Raw genomic sequence first — 21567 nt, 5'->3', positions numbered from 1 at the left:
TTGTGAAAGGTGTGAGTGCGCCTTGGTGTGCAGGTGTGAGTATGGTGTGTGAGGGAGAATGCACACCAGAGAATGTGGAAGGAGAGTGTGCGATGACCGAGTGTGTTACATAGAGAGAGGGAGAATGCACACCAGAGTGTGTGGAAGGAGAGTGTGCAGTAACGGAGTGTATGGGAGGCGCGGGGACGCCTGGGTGTGCGAGTGCGGAGTGGGTCACGAGTGGTGAGAACGTGGCTCAAGCATCGACACCGACCGGGGTAGCGTTTAGCGAGACGGATAGCCAACGTGAGCCCTCGGTGATTTGTGTGCAGCAGGGACAGGCTGGGATTGGTGCGGCGGCGGTTTCACCAGGACCGCCGTGCACGACCCGTGCCAGCCCCTGCACTGTATGGTTGGTGCCGTGCCGTGGTGGCAAAGGCAATCGGCGAGGTTCAAGGGGAGGTAGGAGATTTCAGAGCCGCGCACCCGGGTGTGTGCGGTGCTCCGACCGTTGGCGGTTGGATAACCCTGCGTGGGACCGCGAGGCCCCGCACAGGGATGGGGCCCTGAACCTCGGCCCATCCATACCTCCCCCTTTGGATCGAAGATGCCGGATGGACACCCCATACAGGCGACCAACCACCCGCATGGATCGCTCGGCCTTTCGAAGCCGAGCTGTGACGACGTATTTCCACACGAAGAGGCTCAAGTGTAGTGGACGAACGAGGATAGTGTACCCTACGTGGGGGAATAGTAGTTTGACCATTCCTCACACTCAGGGCCCATGAACACTAGTTTAGGGGGATGGCAGTGACAGGCACATGGGGGTGCCAGTGATGGTTACCTCCATGGGGCACCGAAGCTAGCCGAGGGAGGGCTAGGATAATGTTAGGGATCTAGCAGACTTTAGAGACAAGAGATTTAAGTAGTGATATTTGGACTATAGTGGGGACGTAGGTAGTTTAGATGGATGTTAATGACGAAGGGAGTGCTTAGTTTAAAGGGATGACGGGGAAGCACGAGTATTAGGGGAGAACGAGATAGATAGATGAGGCTGTGTGTGTGAGGAATTGTGTGGAAAATAAGTGGAATTGTGTTGAGGTGTATGGAAAGAGGTGTGTGAGCACAAAAGGTGTGCGACATAAATGGTGTGTGAAAGTAAAAGTGTGGAATGCTTGGTGTGGGAATAAAAGGTGTGGAATGCATGGTGCGAAGGAGTGAATGGGGGGAGATGGAACCCATTCATGGACGCCCGGGGTGGGTAGTGTAAAGTCAGGTAGAGGGCTCAGGTAAATTTGTATGGATATTGACACCTGTGTTGCAGGTTGTGGCAAAGTAGTGCTTTGGAGGGTGCATGAGTATATGGAATGGCTGGGCGTGTGGTTTAATTGGTGCGTATGGTTATTGGGGCACTCTGCCACTGGTAGTTTGTCAGCCAGGTGAGGCCGCAGGTAGGCTCTGGGAGCCAGTTAGGTTAGTTGTTGAGTGGGGCCCGAGGATCCAAAGGAAGGACGCGGGTTGCCCAATGCCAAGGTGGGCATCAGGGGGTAAAGTGCCAGGAGGGGGCTTCCCCAGTTTAGGTAGTCGCAGGAGCAGGTAAGCTCGGGTGGCGACTACAGTGGCGGAGGTGCGCAGGTAGTTGGACCTGCTAGTGGAGCCACACGACCCAGCCCAGAAATTGTGCAAGGGCACAGTGAGAAAATTTGTGGGAGTGAGACCCAAATTTCAAGGGCACAACAGAGTGGGCAATGGGAATTCGGGTTTTTAGAACCACATAGTTTAAAGAGGCCGATTGGCAGGGTATGACCCCGGGTAGTTTAACAGAGTAAATGTCAGTAGTGTAGTTAGGATGAGAGAAATCCCTTCGCACCATCCACAGCCAATCACCGAGGAGGACGAGGCTCCATACCAAGGCTTTGTGAGCTAATTTGAGTAGTGAGTCGCATCACGACGTAAGTATGACATTGTGTTTGTTCCATTCCTTCCTTCCTGGGAGGGATTAGGAAACACATTTGAATAGAGGGGGATATGGGAGACAAGACGTAGAGACGAATTTGTAAATACAAGGAAGGGCTAGGGTAGTGTAAGCCGACGATGGGGGGTACGGACGGCTAGGGACGAGCCTGCTCTGCTCGCTCTTCCGCGCCCCTTGCGCTGCATTACCTTGTTTGCTGTGTACCTTTGCGCCCTTTCCGCTTTGCTGGTCGTGCTTTCTCCCCCCACCCCAGGACGATTTTGGAGGTGGAACTGTGCAGTACACCATCGACCTGTGCAGCATCCCTGCTGCACATTGCTACATTTGTGCAGCCGAAGTGCACAGCATTTGCTGCCATATCCTTTTGTTATAACTTTGCTGCACCTGTGCAGCACTTTGCTGCCACAAACACTTTGCTGCACCGTATTACACTCATGGACCACAAGTTTTGTGGCCTTGCACCTATGCTGTGCAGCACCTTGCTGCAGCATCACCTTGCATCTTCGGACCACTTGTTTTGAGTGGCATCAATGTCACACAGTCGGACCACCTAAGGTTGGCCCTGCCTGACAAAGGAAAGAAATAAACGCATTTGTTGTGCATTTTTATTATGGTGTGCTAGGGATGAGAAGATTTGTAAGGTAGATAGCCCTGAAGATCAGGAATGGCCTGTATGCTGGTCCGGGGGCTAGCCGGTTTGATAGGCACACAGAAGAAGCAAGAAGCAAGATGCAAGAAGCAAGCAGCAAGTGTTATGAAGTTTTGAGTGTGTTTTTGTTTTTGCTGTGCTTTCTCTCCCCTCCAATCTTCTTTCCAAAATGGACAGGTCCTGGGTCATAGAATTGTAAATAAATTAAGTTTTTTTGTGCTTGTAAATATAAAATGCTGCCCACCGGCTATGTGTTTAGTTTGACAAATTCCGCAATTCGGTTAGTTGTGGGCGTGGTTCTGTTAGATAGCTACTCAACGCAATAGGAGGGACATATTTAGTGTTTTAAAACTGTCGCACCCACGGGTTAGAGTAAATGTTAGGGGGAACCACACCTATATGTCACATGTAAAAGTAAAGTTAATTTTGCAGATCATTCTCAAAACCGGTCGTTCCATTTTTGTTGGGTTCGACTCTGGGACGAGTCTGACAAGGGAGAGGGGTAGTGTTGCGGTTTTGAGTTTGTACAATAAAGGTTAATTTCCCCCTCATAGTTTCGTCACACAACACGTAGCCTCGCGATAGTTCAGTTATTTCTTAGTATGTGTAAGCATAGTCCTTTCCTGTGTTAGTTCTGCGTTGAGTAGAATAATGAGAGTTAGGTCCTTTCTTGCCTTATGCCGCCTTTGGCTTTTTGGTGCAAATTAACACGAGGGAGGCCCGGCAAATTGAGGCAAGACCGAAGGAGGGTGGAGGAGAAGCCGACGGTAAGAGCGAGCCGCCAATCAGGGCTCGAAGGGAGTGGCTGCGGCACTGTCACAAGGCGTGGTTAGAACATTCGAGAGAGCTAAGGGGGTTGGCCATATAACCCGTTGCGCAAAGCCCCCACCGCAGTTCTGCGAAGAGGTGAGCTGAACCAAGTTCTGGTGGGAGAGGCGCTTGTGAGAGTTGAGTTCTGAGAGAAGACGTGCATGAGCCAAGCTATAAGGCGCTCTTACAATATAAACGCTCGGTTGAGCTTGAGGCAGAACCTCCATTGAGTTACGTGAGTGAGAGCACGCCGGTAATTAATCACGCTGTGGAAAACCGCCAAGCCTGGCGAGAGACACGTACATTTCCCTCCCGCCTGCCTGATCTGCCCTTTGTTCGAGAAACGCGCTGCAAGGATCCCTCCCACCGCCTGCTTGCCTTCATCGCGAGACGTGCTGTGACCGGGGAGAGCCACGCCGGGCGGGGCCGTTCCTGGACGACCAAGTCAGCGCATGAACATCATCCTCCCTTCATTTCCCCCTGTGAGTGGGATCGGGCCCGTGTCTGGGGTTAACTTAAGACTGTATAAGACTGCTCTGTGTCTCTTCGCCTTGTACATACTAGTGTAAATGATAATTAAACCTGTGTTCTTCCTTCCATTCGATCGTCCCCGTGTTTTCCATCATTGATTAAGCGTGGTACGAATAAAACCGCTCTAATCGGGTTCCAATACCAAGGTAACTGCATGGACCACGTGGTACGCAATCCGCTCGGTGTACTCAAATTATGCGTGGCTCGTGTGAGGCTTGCTTCCCCGCTTCCGCGGCAGCGCAGGTACTTAGGTACGTGCGAACATCGTCCCGGAACCCTACCCTGCGTTTGCCCGGGAGGGGCGATTCAAGTCTCTTGGTTGCGCCGACCCAAGAAGAACAAGGGGCTTAATCTCCGCTTGGTAAGGGCAGGAGGGTCGCGCGGAAACCGTAACAATATATATATACTTGTGGGGTCACCCGTGGGAATCCCACAGGCATGGATGTATGTGACATTTGGACATATTCAGTAAGATGCTGCACCTGCACATTCAGTTTTACAAAATGGTAACTGGCAATTTATCAGATCCACAAATGATGTAATCGACACAATTTATTTACTTCTGATAACATGTGAATGCATGTGCATGCACATGGGAAATACAGTTTGAAATGTGCAATTACATCTCATGTAAAATGTGACTTCAAGAGCTCGAAATTCTCTCCCTCCCCACCCCCATCCCTCACACTGCACCGGGGAGTGGGTCACACACACGGGTGAGAGTGGGTCACACACGCGGGGGAGAGTGGGTCACACATGCAGGGGAGAGTCGGTCACCCACGCGGGGGAGAGTGGGTCACACATGCAGGGGAGAGTCGGTCACCCACGCGGGGGAGAGTGGGTCACACACGCGGGGGAGATTGGGGGGCGCTTTACTCCTCCCCTCATTCCTTTCCAACTCCTCCTCACTCCTCTCGCCCTCCCCCAGTCTCCTCTCCCCATCCCGCAGTCTCCTCTCCCCCTCCCGCAGTCTCCTCTCCCCCTCCCGCAGTCTCCTCTCCCCCTCCCGCAGTCTCCTCTCCCCCTCCCGCAGTCTCCTCTCCCCCTCCCGCAGTCTCCTCTCCCCCCTCCCGCAGTCTCCTCTCCCCCCTCCCGCAGTCTCCTCTCCCCCCTCCCGCAGTCTCCTCTCCCCCCTCCCGCAGTCTCCTCTCCCCCTCCCGCAGTCTCCTCTCCCCCTCCCGCAGGCTCCTCTCCCCCTCCCGCAGTCTCCTGTCCACCTCCCGCAGTCTCCTCTCTCCCACCCGCAGTCTCCTCTCCCCCTCCCGCAGTCTCCTCTCCCCCTCCCGCAGTCTCCTCTCCCCTTCCCGCAGTCTCCTCTCCCCCTCCCGCAGTCTCCTCTCCCCCTCCCGCAGTCTCCTCTCCCCCTCCCGCAGTCTCCTCTCCCCTCCCGCAGTCTCCTCTCCCCCTCCCGCAGTCTCCTCTCCCCCTCCCGCAGTCTCCTCTCCCCCTCCCGCAGTCTCCTCTCCCCCTCCCGCAGTCTCCTCTCCCCCTCCCGCAGTCTCCTCTCCCCCTCCCGCAGTCTCCTCTCCTTGTGGCCTATCTATGGGGTGCTACCTTTAACGATGTTATATTTATTTACAAGTGTGGGTTCTCAAAACCGCAACAATATATATATATATATATATATATATATATATATATATATATATATATATATATATATATATATATATATATATATACATACAGTGAAACCTTGACTTACGAGTTTAATTCGTTCTGTGACCGAGCTCGTAACTCAATTTGCTCGTTTCTCAAATTAAATTTCCCCATTAAAATGAATTGAAATGCTATTAATCCGTTCCAGCGCCCCAAAAACCACACCAATTTTTTTTGAAATATACAGTATATATATAAATATCTCGCGCTTTATATTTCACCTGTATGCAGCATACAAGTTGGCAGGATGGCCTGGACTGGAGGTACGCACACTTGACTCTAAACTGTCCAGCCTGGGTTTGAATCCCGACCCAGCTATAACCTGTCATGTCGGTGTTTCACAGGCAGGGTGATTCATCAATGTGTGTGCCGCTAAACTGGGCGCCCCGTTTGCGTCCCATGAGTTGTTGGATGTTAAGGATCTGTGTAGTGTTCTGGTAGTGTTCTGGGCCCTGTGCTATTTCTGGTCTTCATCAATGACCTCATCGAAATGAGGATCTGTGTAGTGTTCTGGTCGTGTTCTGGGCCCTGTGCTATTTCTGGTCTTCATCAATGACCTCATCGAAATGACCTCATCAATGACCCATCGAAAACCTTGATCTTTTCTACCCCCGGTAATTCACCCCAGAGTCCTTGCAGTGTTCATATGTTTTATTCCTCTCCCACCTCCCCCCAAGTCCTCCCGATGTCCCTGCTCTCAAATGTTGTGTTTGTGTCCTTCCCCCTCTCTCCCCATCTTGTCTGCCGCTCCCCTTGTTTTTTGTGTTTTGTGTGTCGGTTTGTCTTTTTGTGTGATTAATGTTAGCTCTTTCACGAGCCTCGATCTTGTATACAAAAGAAAAGAAAAAAAAAATCTGACCGTGTCTTCCACAAAGAGAAGGCGAGCTATCGCCGGCACTCTGAACAAGTTGTGGCCTGGCATGCTCTTCTCCTCTGCCGTTATATACGTCCTCCTCGGCATCTTTTTCCAGAAGAGCCCTGTCTCGTCACAGTTGAAGATTTGCTGGGGGATGTATCCTTCGGCTTGTATCAGTTCGGCAAAAGTTATAATAAAATCTTCAGCTGCCTTCACATCCGAGCTTGCTGCCTCACCATGCCTGACGACGGAGTGAATGCCGGTCCTCTTCTTAAAATTATCAAACCATCCCCGACTGGCTTTGAATGACTTCCGATGCCTCGTCCGTTGATGTTCCCGCCGTCTGCTGCACCAAATCCCCGTAAATGTCTCGTGCCTTCTCACACATGATGCTCTCGGTCATGGTATCTCCTGCGAGCTGCTTCTCCATCAACCACACAAACAACAACTTCTCCATCTCTTCATGGACAGAGGTCCGGAGCTTTGAAATAATCGTAACGCCCTTGGCTGGCGTTATAGCCTTTATCGACTCCTTCTGCTTCAAAATCGTACATATCGTAGAAGTACTACGATCGTACTGCCTCGCCAAGTCGACAACACGCACACCTCGCTCATGAGTCATGTTGTTCGACGATTGCGTGTTTTATATCCAAGCACATCATTCTCTTCTTCTTCTCAGTACTGCCCTTGGCACTCAATTTCTTAGGACCCATGGTTAAAACTAAGAAATTTTCCAAAATAACCAAAATGTGAAAACAAAGCAGCAGCGATATACGGCAGAGATGCTTGCACGGCAAGATAACCACGTGACCGGAACGCTCGTTGGGCCACCTAGTGGCGGGTGGCGTAAGCTCGTAACTCAGATCTCGGCTCGCATCTCAAAGCAAAAAACCGCCCGAGCGACGGCTCGTATCTCGGAAAACTCGTAAGTTGGTGCACTCGTAAGTCAAGGTTTCACTGTATATATATATATATATATATATATATATATACTACTCAAAAGATGTTAAGGGTCAAAAATATTTGTGCATATAAATATAAGCTAACGAGCTAAAATGGTGACGACTAATGACAAAATAATTCTTTGATGGCTCAAGAACAGAAAACACAAAACAAAAACTTTTGATGAGACACTAGTTTATTACCCTGATGAAAAAGAGTCATGCACCCACCAAAATGATGTTCACACAAATCGCAGAAGCTTCAGTAACCAGTGTAGCCACCGTCAGCATTCACACATTCTTGACAACGTTGGCGCATGCTGTTCATCAGGCGTTGGAAATAACGTTGGGGGATCGCTTGCCATTCTGCGACTAATCGCTGAGCCAGTTGCCGGGGGTTGACGGCAGGGACGTGATGTGATCGAACTCGCCGCCCTAGTTCATCCCACGCATGCTCAATGGATGACAAGTCGGGTGAATATGCAGGCCAATCCATGTGCTGAACGTTCTGCTGGTGCTGCTGCAGGAAGTCGGTCACCATCTGGCACGATGAGGTCTTGCGTTGTCGTCCTGGAACCAAGCTCCTGGTCCAATCCGTTGCAGAAGTGAAATTACCAGAGGTTGAACAATCTCGTTGAGATAACGCTGACCAGTCAAATTTCCGTTGACGATGTACAGAGAGGTTCTGTGGTTCATGGATATCCCCACCCACACGGCCACACCATCACACTTCCTCCTCCAAATGGTAGACGTTGAGCAACATTGAGATCAGCAAATCTCTCTCCTTGACAACGATAAACACGAGCCCGGGCATCATTGAACTGGAGCGAGAAGCGGGACTCATCTGTGAACATTGTCTCTGCCCACTGACCACGGTTCCACCGGATATGACGTCTGCACCAATCTCGGCGAGCCCTTCTGTGACGGTCAAGTAGCGGTGGTCGGACTGCAGGACGGTGGCATCGCAAACCTCGGTCTCGCAGACGATTCCTAATGGTTTGGTCGGACACGTTGGTGCCTCTGGCAGCTCCGAGTTGATCCCGAAGATGCCATGCGGTCACAAAACGCTGTCGCAACGCCGTTGTCCAGGAAGCGGTCCTCTCGTGCTGTTGTTCATCGGGGTCTTCCAGAACGGGGGCGATTCTGAACAGCATTAGTTGTCCTGAACCTCTGCCAGAGTCTGCCGATAACGCCTTGGCTTACATTTAGACACTGAGCCACAGTTCTCTGAGTTTGGTCATCTTGTAGCCAGCCAATGGCCCTTCCCCTGTCTTGGATGCTGAGTTGTCGTCGAACCATCTTCAAATTTCAAGTGATGATGAATGGAAAATGCTCAGCCATTTTATTGCTAAAATTGGCATGCATCGAATGACACTCATGCAAAACACGTGCAAATGGTGCATGAGGTGTCACAATGGGTGTTTCGAGGCAGTTTGTCAGTTTAGTCTGTCTAAGTTTGTGCTTCAAATCCATGAAAAGGAAATCTGGGTTAACTTTAAAAGTTTCTAAAGATAAGTGCAATGATTGCATGTCCCATAATAACGTGATGTCTATAGTCCAAATGACAACCCAAAGGGGAATATTCTAACCCTATCTGGCTTAAAAATACATACTTACAAAAATGATCAAAAAATTTCCTTTGACCCTTAAATTCTTTTGAGTAGTATATATATATATATATAATCGTTCTATGATGCCTAAGCCTTTGCGGCTTTGTGAAAGGTAATATTACATTGCCCATGATTAGTGTGTGTGTGTGTGTGTGTGTGTGTGTGTGTGTGTGTGTGTGTGTGTGTGTGTGTGTGTGTGTGTGCGCAATATTATAATATTAAATATATAATTTCCTTTGTTGGTGTGGGTAAGTGTTTTAGGCACCCACAAAAAATGGAAAAAGAAAACAAATTCATTTCTTCAAAATGCCAACAGTGTTGGAACATCACCGGGCAACGCAGGGTACTTACTCCTCCGAGTACTCACATAAATAGGAACTTCTTCAGGGCTGCAGTCCATGGTATTTGTCTGAAACACAAAAAAGTCTTTCTTTATAATAACATTTGGCTTCAACCTGAAACATCACATTTGAGCCAATCCACATATTGGTGTACCTGCCTTTTCCTTTACACAATCCTAGTAGGCCATAGTGTGCCAGTATCCTGGCCCTCACACTGGCAAACAACCCGGTGTAGTTCCTGCCTAAAAACACATTTGGCAACTGCTAAACTCTGCAACAGAAGATAAAAACAAACACTCGTGCACACACACACACACCTTACCTGAACTTCACCCTTTGAGCATTCTTTTAGGCCCATATTTCCTGTTTCCTTTATCCTACCATGTTTCAGTTCCATAATATTCTTTTAAACTGCTTTCCACATCCTCATATCCCTCCAAGGGCCTATTGTTCTGCACTTGTACCCTGCAGTGATGTACTTTGGGTTAGCAAACTTGTGTCCAACGCCAAAGGAGCCTGCCTACCCCATAATAGAAATATCAGATACACAAACGACGGACCAATCAGAAGTGTGGATGCAAAATACATTTTGATCAATTATGCAAACAACCTCAATGACAAAAGACAAAAGCTATGAATTATTCCTTCATTTTCGCAGAAGTCAAAAACAAAATAACTGATAAATCGTGTGTGTGTTTTTTTTCAATACGTCATCAATACATTCATTCAGAGCGCCATGTTCAGCCTCAGAGGTAAAGCTCAGTGCCACGCCAAGCAAAACAAATCCTCGTGTGTAAGCTACGAAGACGGAACTTGCTTTGAAATCCCACCACAATGCTATTTATTCCAGATGTATTTTTTTTTTTTCATCAAAAATATTTTCCATGCACATTATTTTTTCATTCCAAATCAATCCTGCTTTCTGCCAAAAAGCCGTTCAGCTTATTTGGTGAAAGGAGGTGTGGTTGCAGGTGGGGGTGGGGTCACCAAATGAGCTCCAAACTATTGCACTAAGGTACACACGACACATTTGTAGTATAAAGAACTGACACAATGCACTGTCAGTTCCTTTAGGTTGGTTCTGCTTATGGAAGAGGTGAGTATTGTGCCTCATTCCTTAAGAGGACTCTCGGATATAATCACGGCACGGTTTGCAGGGCCGAGCAAGAGAAAGGGGTCATACTATGCATTGTGAAAGTCTTTCGGCATGGAACTCCGAGAGACAATGTCAGGCCTCCAAGGCAACAAACCAAAAGTCTTACACAGACAAAGGCATGCCCTCTGCCAGCGCACAGAGCAGGAAACCTTAGAAGGCCTGGCTTTGGCCGAGCGGCCTCTGTGAGGTGGATTGCCTTTCCTCACCTGGCTGCGTGATCTCGGCAGACACAACAGCCTGCTGATATTACTCACACAGCGAGACTCAAGCAACCAGAGGAGGAAATATGGCTCCATGGTGTCTTTATTGTTCGCAAATGCGTCTAAAATATCCTAGGATAATGGGGAATGGGTCTGAGAGCTGATGGTTATTATTTGCTTTTATAATCAAACTTTATTCCAAAAACCACCTACAGTTTTCAAGTCACGTTATGGTTGGTCTTTACATCAGCTGGCTAAAAGAAAGTGTTTACGATAAAGTTTGGAGAAATTCATTTCTACACAGAATAAAACTGCTCTGAAATGAAGTACAGCATACCCTTTAGGAATTAGCATCGTGTGTGTTATCGATGTGTGTGTGTGTGTTCCCAAGACCACACGGCAGGCAGGCACAGATCAGGTGTGGCACATACATGTACAAGATGGCACTGCTGCTCCCGATGTGGAGTTATCAAAGTCAGAGAGAACAGTGCGAGTTGGTTCAGATTGTAAGGAAAAACAATTATATGTTAAACGTTACAAGCGTAGTTTATGAGCTAATGATAAGCCACCACAAGTCACATTATCTACATTGCTCCCAATCAGAGTTGTACGCTGAGGTTGAAAGAAAGTTATCAACATTGTATGTGAACTGCAATGTACAACCAAATGGATTACAAAAGTGGCCAAATTTTATCAGCTATTGTCAAAATTTAAGAATATACCCCAGTTAAAAAGTTTTTACATACATACGTATATATACATGACATGACCAAAAGTATGCAGACACACGAACATCTTTTTCCAAAATCGTGGGCATTAATATGGAGTTGGTCCCCCCCTTTGTTGCTATAACAGTCTCCACTCTTCTGGGAAGGCTTTCCACTATATGTTGGAACATTGCTGCGGGAATTTGCTTCCATTCAGCCACAAGAGCATTAGTGAAGTCGGACACTGATGTTGGGCAATTAGGCCTGGCTCGCAGTCGGCGTTCCAATACATCCCAAAGGTGTTCGATGGGGTTGAGGTCAGGGCTCTGTGCAGGCCAGTCAAGTTCTTCCACACCGATCTCGACAAACCATTTCTGTATGGACCTCACTTTGTGCACGGGGGCATTGCCATGCTGAAACAGGAAAGGGCCTTCCCCAAACTGCTGCCACAAAGTTGGAAGTACACAATCATCGAGAATGTCATTTTATGCTGTAGCGTTAAGATTTCCCTTCACTTGAACTAAGTGGCCTAGCCCGAAGCATGAAAAACAGCCCCAGACCATAATTCCTCCTCCACCAAACTTTACAGTTGGCACTATGCATTCGGGCAGGTAGCATTCTCCTGGAAACCGCCAAACCCAGATTCGTCCATCGGACTGCCTGATGGTGAAGCGTGATTCATCACACCAGAGAACGCGTTTCCACTGTTCCAGAGTCCAATGACGGCGAGCTTTACACCACTCCAGCTGACGCTTGGCATTGAGCATGGTGATCTTAGGCTTGTGTGCGGCTGCTCGGCCATTGGAACCCATTTCATGAAACTCCCAATGAACAGTTTTTGTGCTGCTGTTGCTTCCAGAGAAGGTTTGGAACTCAGTAGTGAGTGTTGCAACCGAAGACAGAAGATTTTTACGCGCTACGCACTTCAATACTCGACGGTCCCGTTGTATGAGCTTGTGTGGCCTACCACTTTGCAGCTGAGCTATTCTTGCTCCGAGACGTTTCCACTTCACTATAACAGCACTTACAGTTGACTGGGGCAGCTATAACAGGGCAGAAATTTGACGAACTGTCTTGTTGGAAAGGTGGCATCCTATGACGGTGCCACGTTGAAAGTCACTGAGCTCTTCAGTACGGCCCATTCCACTGCCAATGTTTGTCTATGGAGATTGCATGGTTGTGTGCTTGATTATATATACCTGTCTGCAATGGGTGTGGCTGAAACAGCCGAATGCACTAATTAGAAGGGATGTCCGCATACGTTTGGTCATGTAGTGTATCTACACATATATACACACAATGTTATATATATATATATATATACACACACATATACATATATATACAAACACATACATACTGTTACGTTTGTGGGTGGAGGGGAGGGGAGGTTAGAGATTTCCTTCATGCAGTTAGAAATGTATGGAGCAGTATGGTCCGCATTTGAGTAGTTAGCCATTCTCATTGTAATAAGCAGGGCCACGTCAGCGTAAGGATGGTTTCGTTTGAACGTGCACCACATGGAGGTCGGTGCATTGTAATAAATTGGAAGGGTTTAAAGTGAATGAAATGTGTGTAAAACCTCTTGTAATCCACCAGGTGCCCCGGGTGTCATAGAAGAGCAAGGAGAGGAGCGAGTCAAATCGTGGTGGGGCTCTCCCAGGCAAAGGAGAGAGGGGGATGGAGCTATATGGACTTCTCCTGAAGGGGGTGGAGCCCAACGCCTCAGAGTGCGGAGAGTGTCCGGAGGGAAAGGGGAGGAGCTAGTAGCTCTCCGGTTCGGTGCACTCAGAGGAGCTGGAACAGATCGGACTCTGAGGCGAATTGGCAATGTGCCAGGAGGGAGGAGCTCGAGAGCACGCAACAGGATCACGCTGTTCAGAGGAGAATTAAAGTGTGCCCTGGTCGAGACTGAGGAGTGGTGGTTTCTGGAGCATGCTCGGAGGAAAGCTTTGGAGGTAGGGCATCGTGCCAGAGAGAAAGGGGTACATTGCTTGGTTGCTGCTTGCCTGTTCAACCTCATCCCCTCCTCATCGCCTGTTCGTTCTGCCTGTTCGTGGCTGCTCAGTTCCCCATCCTCCTCCATTACCACCAGAGAGAGATAAGCCACCTGGTTTTTGTTCCCTTTCGCCACCTGTGATTGAGTTTGGTGTGTGATGCCATCGATATTTAATCGTTCACTGCATATAATTAATTACTTATTAATTCCATTCCCCATTTTCCCTTCCCCCATCCCACCGTCGAATTCCCCACTGTCAGATTCAATCTTCCCCTGGTTTTGTTGCATTCAGGAATAAATCCGTTCGTTTTATTAAAAGTTAAAGTTCTCAAGTGTTCTCCTCACAACCACGCACGCATAAAGTCCGCCATAATTGAACGCAGTCTGAGGGAGATAAAGCCAGTTCGGTCCATCCATCCAGCATCGGTGTTAATCGGCCTGTGGCAACAATTGTTGTCAGGAGTGTGGATTTTTCAACGAACCAGACCACATTTGGGATTTTTGAACTCAAAATTTAAAACGGCCACTCCTGACCAACATGATATTTCTTGATCAGGAGTGTGAAATAGAACCCGAGGACTTTTAAATTTAAGTTAATTGGTGTTGTGAGAGCACGGGTGAGGGTGCTATAAATTTAAAGGACATATATTTTTTTTAACTAATGAAGGGCGTGCAGAAAGAAAGCCCCTCAACATAATAACGGACATAAAGGAGATAGCGGCACGAGGCAGCAGTGAGGAAGGAAATGATGTGGGGATGGGGATTAGTGAGGAGGATTTGACCAGAAGCTCCCCCATTCCTGATCAGTTTGGAAAGAGAGCCATGGGTTTAAATGGCATGGGAGATATGAGGAGATGTTGAACGTGCTCCCCAGTGGAAATTGAATTTGTTGTATCAAATTTACCTTTCCCCATTGTAATGACTCGCCATGCATTCCTATTGGAGGTGAATGCAGGTGAATTGGGGAATTGGTATTGGTGACAGGCAAGAGTGGCCATGAGAGCCAAGCATGTGGATTGGGTGGAAAGCGTTAAACTGCGATGTGTTATGAATGAAGGATTGAGTTTTGTTTGTGTGTTGTTGATTAGTGTAAGAGATAGGGATTAAGCGAGAGGGCCAAAAACAATATATAGCACGAATCTCAAAAAGTTGTGGACGGATTCAGATGAAACTTGGTGGACAGCTCGTGTATGTGACAATGACGAACTGATTCAATTTTGGTGAAGAATCAAATCTAGATCCGGATCAGAGAATTCTTTTTCAACGATTCTGCACCATTGAGTGATGGGGCTTAAACAAATATGTAGCACGATATCTGAAAAAGTTATGAATGGATTCGGACAAAACTTCAAATGTTTTTGAGACATTCTCATGAGAAGAAGAAGGCTGAATGCGTCAATTCTGTGTTTGCTTCCACATATTGTCCCCAACCCCTCATTCTCTGTATCCACCCTACTAAGTCATAGCCAACTGCTCCTGGACTGTCTTTTGCACCTGGCAAGGTGGAGAAGTTCCTGGCAACCCTTCACTGATTCTACAAATGGAAGGGACAGTATCAGCTCACATGTCCTAAACACCTGCTCTGCTGCTCTTGCACATATTCTCTGTATGCCCTTTTACCCTATAATTTACCCTCGGTAATATTACATCTGAATGGAAGTGAGCAAACATCACTGAATTACATAAATAAGGTGCAAAAAATGATCCCCTTATCTACAGACCTATTAATCTTACTTGTAATCATCAGCAAGGTTTTGGAATCCATCATCTCAGATGACACAAAATAATTCCTTTTCTCCAACAATCTCATCTCAGATCATCAATTTGGATTCAGATCAGGTTACTCTACCTTGGACATGCTGCTTCTACCCTCCCAACAAAGGATGGAGCCTCTCTATACCTTTCATAGGATCAGAGCCATCTCTCTGGACATACAGTGCATTCAGAAAGTATTCACACCCCCTTCATTTAAGAATTGTGGAGGCCAATGTGCTCTTGGGAACCTTCAATGCAGCAGAATTTTTTTTTGTAGGCTTCCCCAGATCTGTGCCTCCACACAATCTTGTCTCTGAGCTCTGCAGGCAGTTCCTTCGACCTCATAGCTTGGTTTTTGCTCTGATATGCATTGTCAGCTGTGAGACCTTATATAGACAGGTGTGTGCCTTTCCAAATCATGTCCAGTCAATTGAATTTACCACAGGTGGACTCCAATCAAGGTGTGGAAACCTCTCAAAGATGATCAAGAGAAATGGGAGGCACCTGAGCTAAATTTCAAGTGTCATAGCAAAGGGTCTGAATACTTTTGTCAATGTGATATTTCAGTTCTTTCTAAAATCCTGTTTTCTCTTTGTCATTATGGGGTATTGAGTGTAGATTGATGAGGGAAAAAAATGAATTTAAACGATTTCAGCATAAGGCTGCAACATAACAAAATGTGAAAAAAGTGAAGGGGTCTCAATACTTTCTGAATGCACTGTATCTAGAACTTTCAATGAGGTCTGGCATCCCACCTTGCTCTCTAAACTCTCAGCCAAAGACATCCAATGTCAACTCCACTCTTGGGTTGGAGTATTCCTCCACTCTTGAGTTACAGTATTCCTCCACTCTCGGAACCATGTGGCTCTCAACGCAATCCTTTAATCTCCTCTCCCTGTCAAGAGTGAAGTGCCTGCAAAGCAGTGTTCTAGGACCCCATCCTATTGCTAATCTTTATCAATGATCTATGACTCTTTGGAAAATATTTTTTCTCTCCACCCTCTGCCATGACATCCCTCATCCATCACATAGACATGGCAGCAGCCTCTTCCCTCTTCAGATCTTGACAAAACCACAAGCTGGTCAAACACTTGGAATGTCATAATCCTGAGAAATATCCCAAATTCATTCATATATACATATACTCTCTCTCACACACTCTCACTCTCACTCTCACTCTCACTCTCACTCTCACTCTCACTCTCACTCTCACTCTCTCTCTCTCTCTCTCTCTCTCTCTCTCTCTCTCTCTCTCTCTCTCTCTCTCTCTCTCTCTCTCTGTGTGTGTGTGTGTGTGTCTCTCTGTCTCTGTGTGTGTCTCTCTCTGTGTGTGTCTCTCTGTGTCTCTCTCTCTGTGTCTCTCTCTCTCTGTGTCTCTCTCTTTCTCTGTGTCTGTCTCTCTCTATCTCTCTCTGTCTCTGTCTCTGTCTCTCTCTAAGGACCATGTGGCAAACCCTCCCACCTACTTTCGTAACAACCCTCTCAAAGAAGTTCAGTCACTCAAACTCTTAGGTCTCGATCTCAGCCATGACATTTCTTGGGCAAACCATATTTTAAAGTTGGCTTCCAAAGTCAGTCACCGACTGGGCATCCTCCATGGTGCAAAGTCTTTCCTTGGCACACCAAAACTCTTGTTCAACTTCAAGGCCTTCATCCGCAGCACGATGGAGTCCTGCTCTCTCCTCTTGGCTGGCACCCCTGGCTCACATCTTACTCAGCTTGACGCAATGGAAACCAAGACTGTCGAGATGATCGGGATCTACTGCTATGAATCGGAGTCCATGGGCCTATCACTTTCCCATCTCAGACAGGTCGGTGTTCTTTCTATCACCAACCACCTCCTTTCTGGTCTTGTACCCTCTGCTCTTCCCATGTTTTGTTCCCCCAAATTTCCTGCAGGGCACACATGGTCTACCATCAAGCCCCTTCTGGTGAATTTACCTAAATCCAGGATCACTGCTCAACTCCACTCATTCATTCCTCTTTTTCCCCACCTGTGGAACCAACTCCCAAACTCTCTTCAATCTCATTCTTCCCTCCAAGTCTTCAAGACAGCTGTTCACCACCATCTGAGATCATCCCCAATCCAAAACCATGATATTTTCTACCCTTGTTAAACCACCCCCAAACTTTCCAGTTTTTCCTTCTGTATCCATCTCATCAATCGCTTGCATTCACCCTTACCCCTCATCTTTACGTCTGTCTCCGTCTAATTTGTCTCTTGGCCATGGTGTTTGGCATTTACCCCTTCTCTTTCTGCTGTTCCTTTTGTTCTGTTGCATCCTGATCTATTCTGTGTTCTAGCTCTTATATGAGCATTGACTCTGTCCACAAAAAACCCTCCAAACATGTCTAGAGAGAAGGTCCTGATCTCATGTCTGACATTGAGTGCCTGCATACCTTGTTGTTGTCGCATTTCCATTTTAAAAAAATAATTCTCAAACAGTTGTGACCCTAACGCTTCAAAAAAAAAATAAAGGATATTCAAGTTATGCAGCAAAATAGCAAAATAAGAAACTGAGTTTTAAACATGAGTGTGAAAGACCACAAACTATAGCTAGAACGGCACTCAGTTGAGCGCATACTTCCGTCAGGCTGAACAGTTTGTGTTTTGTATCCCAATGACAGGCCAGATCTGGATCCGGACCTGAACCAAATCAAATCAGCTGCTTCTTCTCACCTATACAACTCATCCACATAGTTTTGTCGTAATACGCCCACAACTTTGTGATATATCATTTTTGGTCCCATCTCTCAATGGTGAAGAATCACTGAAAAAAAAAAAAAAATTCTCGTGTCCAGATCCAGATCTTCACCAAATTCGGCCGAGTTACACACCCTACTTGTCCACCAGATTTTGTCTGAATCCTTCCACAACTTTTTGAGATATCCTGCTCACAGTCAGACAAGCAAACAGACAGACAGACTTGAAAACATAACCGCAGTCCACCTTCAGTGGTGGAGGTAACAATCGCCAAGGGTGGGGCACCGGTTCATTTTGACCTTCGAGTGGTCTTATCATCAAGAACCATCTACCACATAAAACACAGTCAGTTTGTGTGTTTGTACAGATGTCTGTCCCCCTTCATAATGGTAGGTTTTAAAGACCAATCTTTTAACACGAATGTGTGTTCACTACGGTCCATTTTTGAGGATAAAACAAACTCGAAAAACATTTTCCCAAAAAGAGTAACTATATCTCTTCTATTGGAATTGTATACGGCAGCTTGCAAACCAAAATATCAAGGGCGGTGTACAAAACGGTTTTTTAAAATAACAATAAATACAAGATGCATGAAGGTGAAAATTCACTGCATGTGATGTGCAATGTGCGCAGAGTAAAATAAGCGTTCATTTACATCTGTAGGATGTCTAATAAAAATGATATAAGCACACCCGACACAAGGCCAAGGCTTCCGACTTTGGTACGCTCACGAGGCTGCACCATCGAATAAACTGTTCCAACCCATCATTTTTTACGGGCTGTTTACAAGTATAAGTATATATGTGGCAGCGTGTTTCATTTGCGAAATTACCTCTTGGAGGGGGATGGAGAAGTGGGAGAGGTGGGTGGAGAGTGCGCAGATGGGGATAGGGAGGGGGACTTGGGGAGTCACCTGCCTTGGTAGACAGTGAGACATGAGACAGTCACCCCCACCAACAACTCCTCCCCAAACCAAGGCTAATCCCTAACAAATCAAATAATTACCTTTGCAATATCAAAGTGTAAAGTAACCAGCCATGTGATTTGATTTTCTAATTTCAATGCTATCGGCTCTACAACTGTTCCCCAAAATTCTCATGAGATCCGAGATTGAATTCGCATAAGATTTATACCCGATCTCATGAAAATAAATCCCAGCAGATGTCTGTGATGTAAGGAAGTGAAGGCAGTAGAAAGCTGCTCTTCATCATAATAATCATAAAGAAATACCTATTTAAGGAAATCATGATCTCGGCAATATTAGGAGTCGATGTGCAAAATTTCATTGACGCGTAGTGAGCTTCAAGTTAGCCGCAATGATAGCAAGGGTAATGTCGCAATGGTCGAGTTAAAGGTGAAAAGTGAGAATCGTACAGAGGATAACGAGGTTTGTGGTGTATTTCGAAATGCATATATTGCTGCAATAGGGTCTTCAGGGCAACACTTCATGGTCATGGCACACTGGGTAAGTAAACATTTCACTGCTCCTCCAGTCACAGGTTGACTAATACTAGGTTAATACATACCGGCATAGTGATTTAAGAGTCGATATTAGAAAAGTTGGAAATAAAAAAAAAGTGAGATTGCGATAAAGGTAATTAATTTATCATTGTTTGTTTCCTGAGCTGGGAAGGAAATATTTGCAAAAAGTCACCTTCGTGCAATGCAAGCACATTGCAGGCAATTTGGTGTATTACAGATCATGCTGTCTTTCTCAGGTGATATTAGGCCAGCTCATGTGCTTATACTTGCATTAAACATTCAAAAATTAATTTTGGTTGTTGGGGGTTGAAATATACATCCACATACATATACATATACATAAATAAACATATATATATATATATATATATATATATATATATATATATATATATATATATATATTGTTGTGGTTTTGGAATAAAGAATAATCCCCCTCGTAGGTAGACGCACCACAACATGTAGCCTTGCAATAGTTCAGTTCTTTCGTAGTGAATGTAAGCGTAGTCCTTTCCTGTGTTAGTTTTGCGTTGAGCAGGCCCGTGAGTAGGGCGGTCTTTTGGCACTGAAATGCCACGTGGCAGGCCTGAACAAGTCTGGCAAGGCTGAAGGGAGGAGCTGCAGGGGGAGTGTCCGGTCAGCAACGAGCCGCCAATCAGGGCTCGAGGGGAGTGGCTTACCACGGCGACGAGAGGTGGGGCTTGGACCATTCGAGCAAGGCCGGGGCGGAGCCATAAAACCCTGCTCCGAGCCCCCACCTCAGTTCGGGTCGAGGCATGAGTCAGAGTCAGAGTTGAGTCGTGTGCACAGTTCTGAGTTCGGGTCAGTAGAGCTGGAGAGCGAGTTGAGCTGCAGAACGAGTGCATTGAATTGCCTGTTATCTGGTTGTACACGAACTTTCCCCGTGACCTGTGCCCTGCGCTGTATTAATCGCGCTTGAGAGAACGACCCGTTCCAGGCCACAGACACGCGACCTCCTTGCCTGCGTTTCTCCTGCATACCACCAGAGGGCCACGCCGGGCAAGCTGCCCCGGAGCGACCGACGGCAAAGCGCGTTTGGCGCGCGAACTTCTTTTCTTCTCCTCCCCGGGTAGGTGAGTGGGCCCTGTGTCTGGGGATTAAGTTAAACTGTTAAGCTTCTGCTCTGTGTCCCCTTTCCTTTATTCGAATCCTGTACATAAATAATAAATCGTGTTATTCCTCTTATTTGACCGTTCCCGTCCCTTCCATTAATTGACCTCGCATAGTACGAATAGAACCGCTCGAATCGGGTTCCATAAAAATAAAGGCACGAGTCACGTGATACGCATACCGCTCGGGCGTACTCGATTAAGCGTGGCTCTTGCGAGGTCCGGTCCCCGCTTTCGTTGCAGCGTGGGTTAAAGGTACGTGCGGCGTCGACCCGATACACTTTTTCACGCTTGCTGCGAAAGTGGCGATTCGGCCTCGTGGACACGAAGACCCAAGGGGAAAAAGGGGGTTCATCCCCCCTTTGTAACGGGAACGGGCTTCGGGAGATCCGCAACTATATATATATATATATATATATATATATATATATATATATATATATATATATATATATATATATATATATATATATATATATATATATATAAACATGGTATTACAATGATGTTAGGTTGTGATGAAACCACCTAGCGGCAATCCCTCAGATTTTTTACCGTTGGCTGCTCACCTCCTGCAGGTCCAACACGAGGCAGCTCAATCGAAAAGGCACTCCTTGGTGCAGCGAAACCTCATGCGAGACACCGTCAGCACTTGCACCCCGCTTTGTGTTCCACCAGTCTCATGTGAAAGACATTCTGTTGCACAGTCAACGGCCAGCAGGGTTTTCAATGAAGCACTTTGTACGCAAACCTGATCCCGAACAATTTATTTTTATTACTTTAAAATGTTGAATGAATCTAAAGTTACAACGTTCTTGTTACTACGATGGATGCTGAATCAAGTTTTAAACGAGAATTTATTTTTCTGAAAATAATGCCATTTCTTGGGTTAAAGTTCACGTTTTGAAAATTCCAACCAGCCGACGTACTTTTCCATACTTTTATGTGGTGGTGTATCATGCCCCATATGTTTGTTGTCAATGGCAAGGGAAAGTCACTTTGCTTGCATTTCTCGGGGAGAGATGAAACTGGTAATTTATTAGAGTGTGGCCTTGTATGATTAAGCAAACCAATAACCACACA

At 46.7% G+C, this 21567-nt stretch overlaps 1 protein-coding gene across 1 annotated transcript in view; it reads right to left on the bottom strand.

Annotated features, from left to right (window-relative positions):
- Positions 1-21158, bottom strand: part of LOC137429374 (rho guanine nucleotide exchange factor 28) — a 252669-nt gene extending 231511 nt beyond the window's left edge. The window contains exons 1-2 of the mRNA XM_078779849.1: positions 21054-21158; positions 9378-9419 (exon numbers count right to left, since the gene is read on the bottom strand). Coding sequence (XP_078635975.1) covers positions 9378-9410 — 33 coding nt within the window. The 5' untranslated portion in view covers positions 9411-9419; positions 21054-21158. The remainder of the gene's footprint in view (positions 1-9377; positions 9420-21053) is intronic.
- Positions 21159-21567: the final 409 nt, after the last annotated feature.

The sequence above is a fragment of the Myxine glutinosa genome, chromosome 6 (assembly GCF_964187855.1).
Source record: "Myxine glutinosa chromosome 6, kmMyxGlut1.1, whole genome shotgun sequence".
In the NCBI taxonomy this organism is placed as follows: domain Eukaryota; kingdom Metazoa; phylum Chordata; class Myxini; order Myxiniformes; family Myxinidae; genus Myxine; species Myxine glutinosa.
This window is presented reverse-complemented; position numbering and strand designations above follow the sequence as displayed.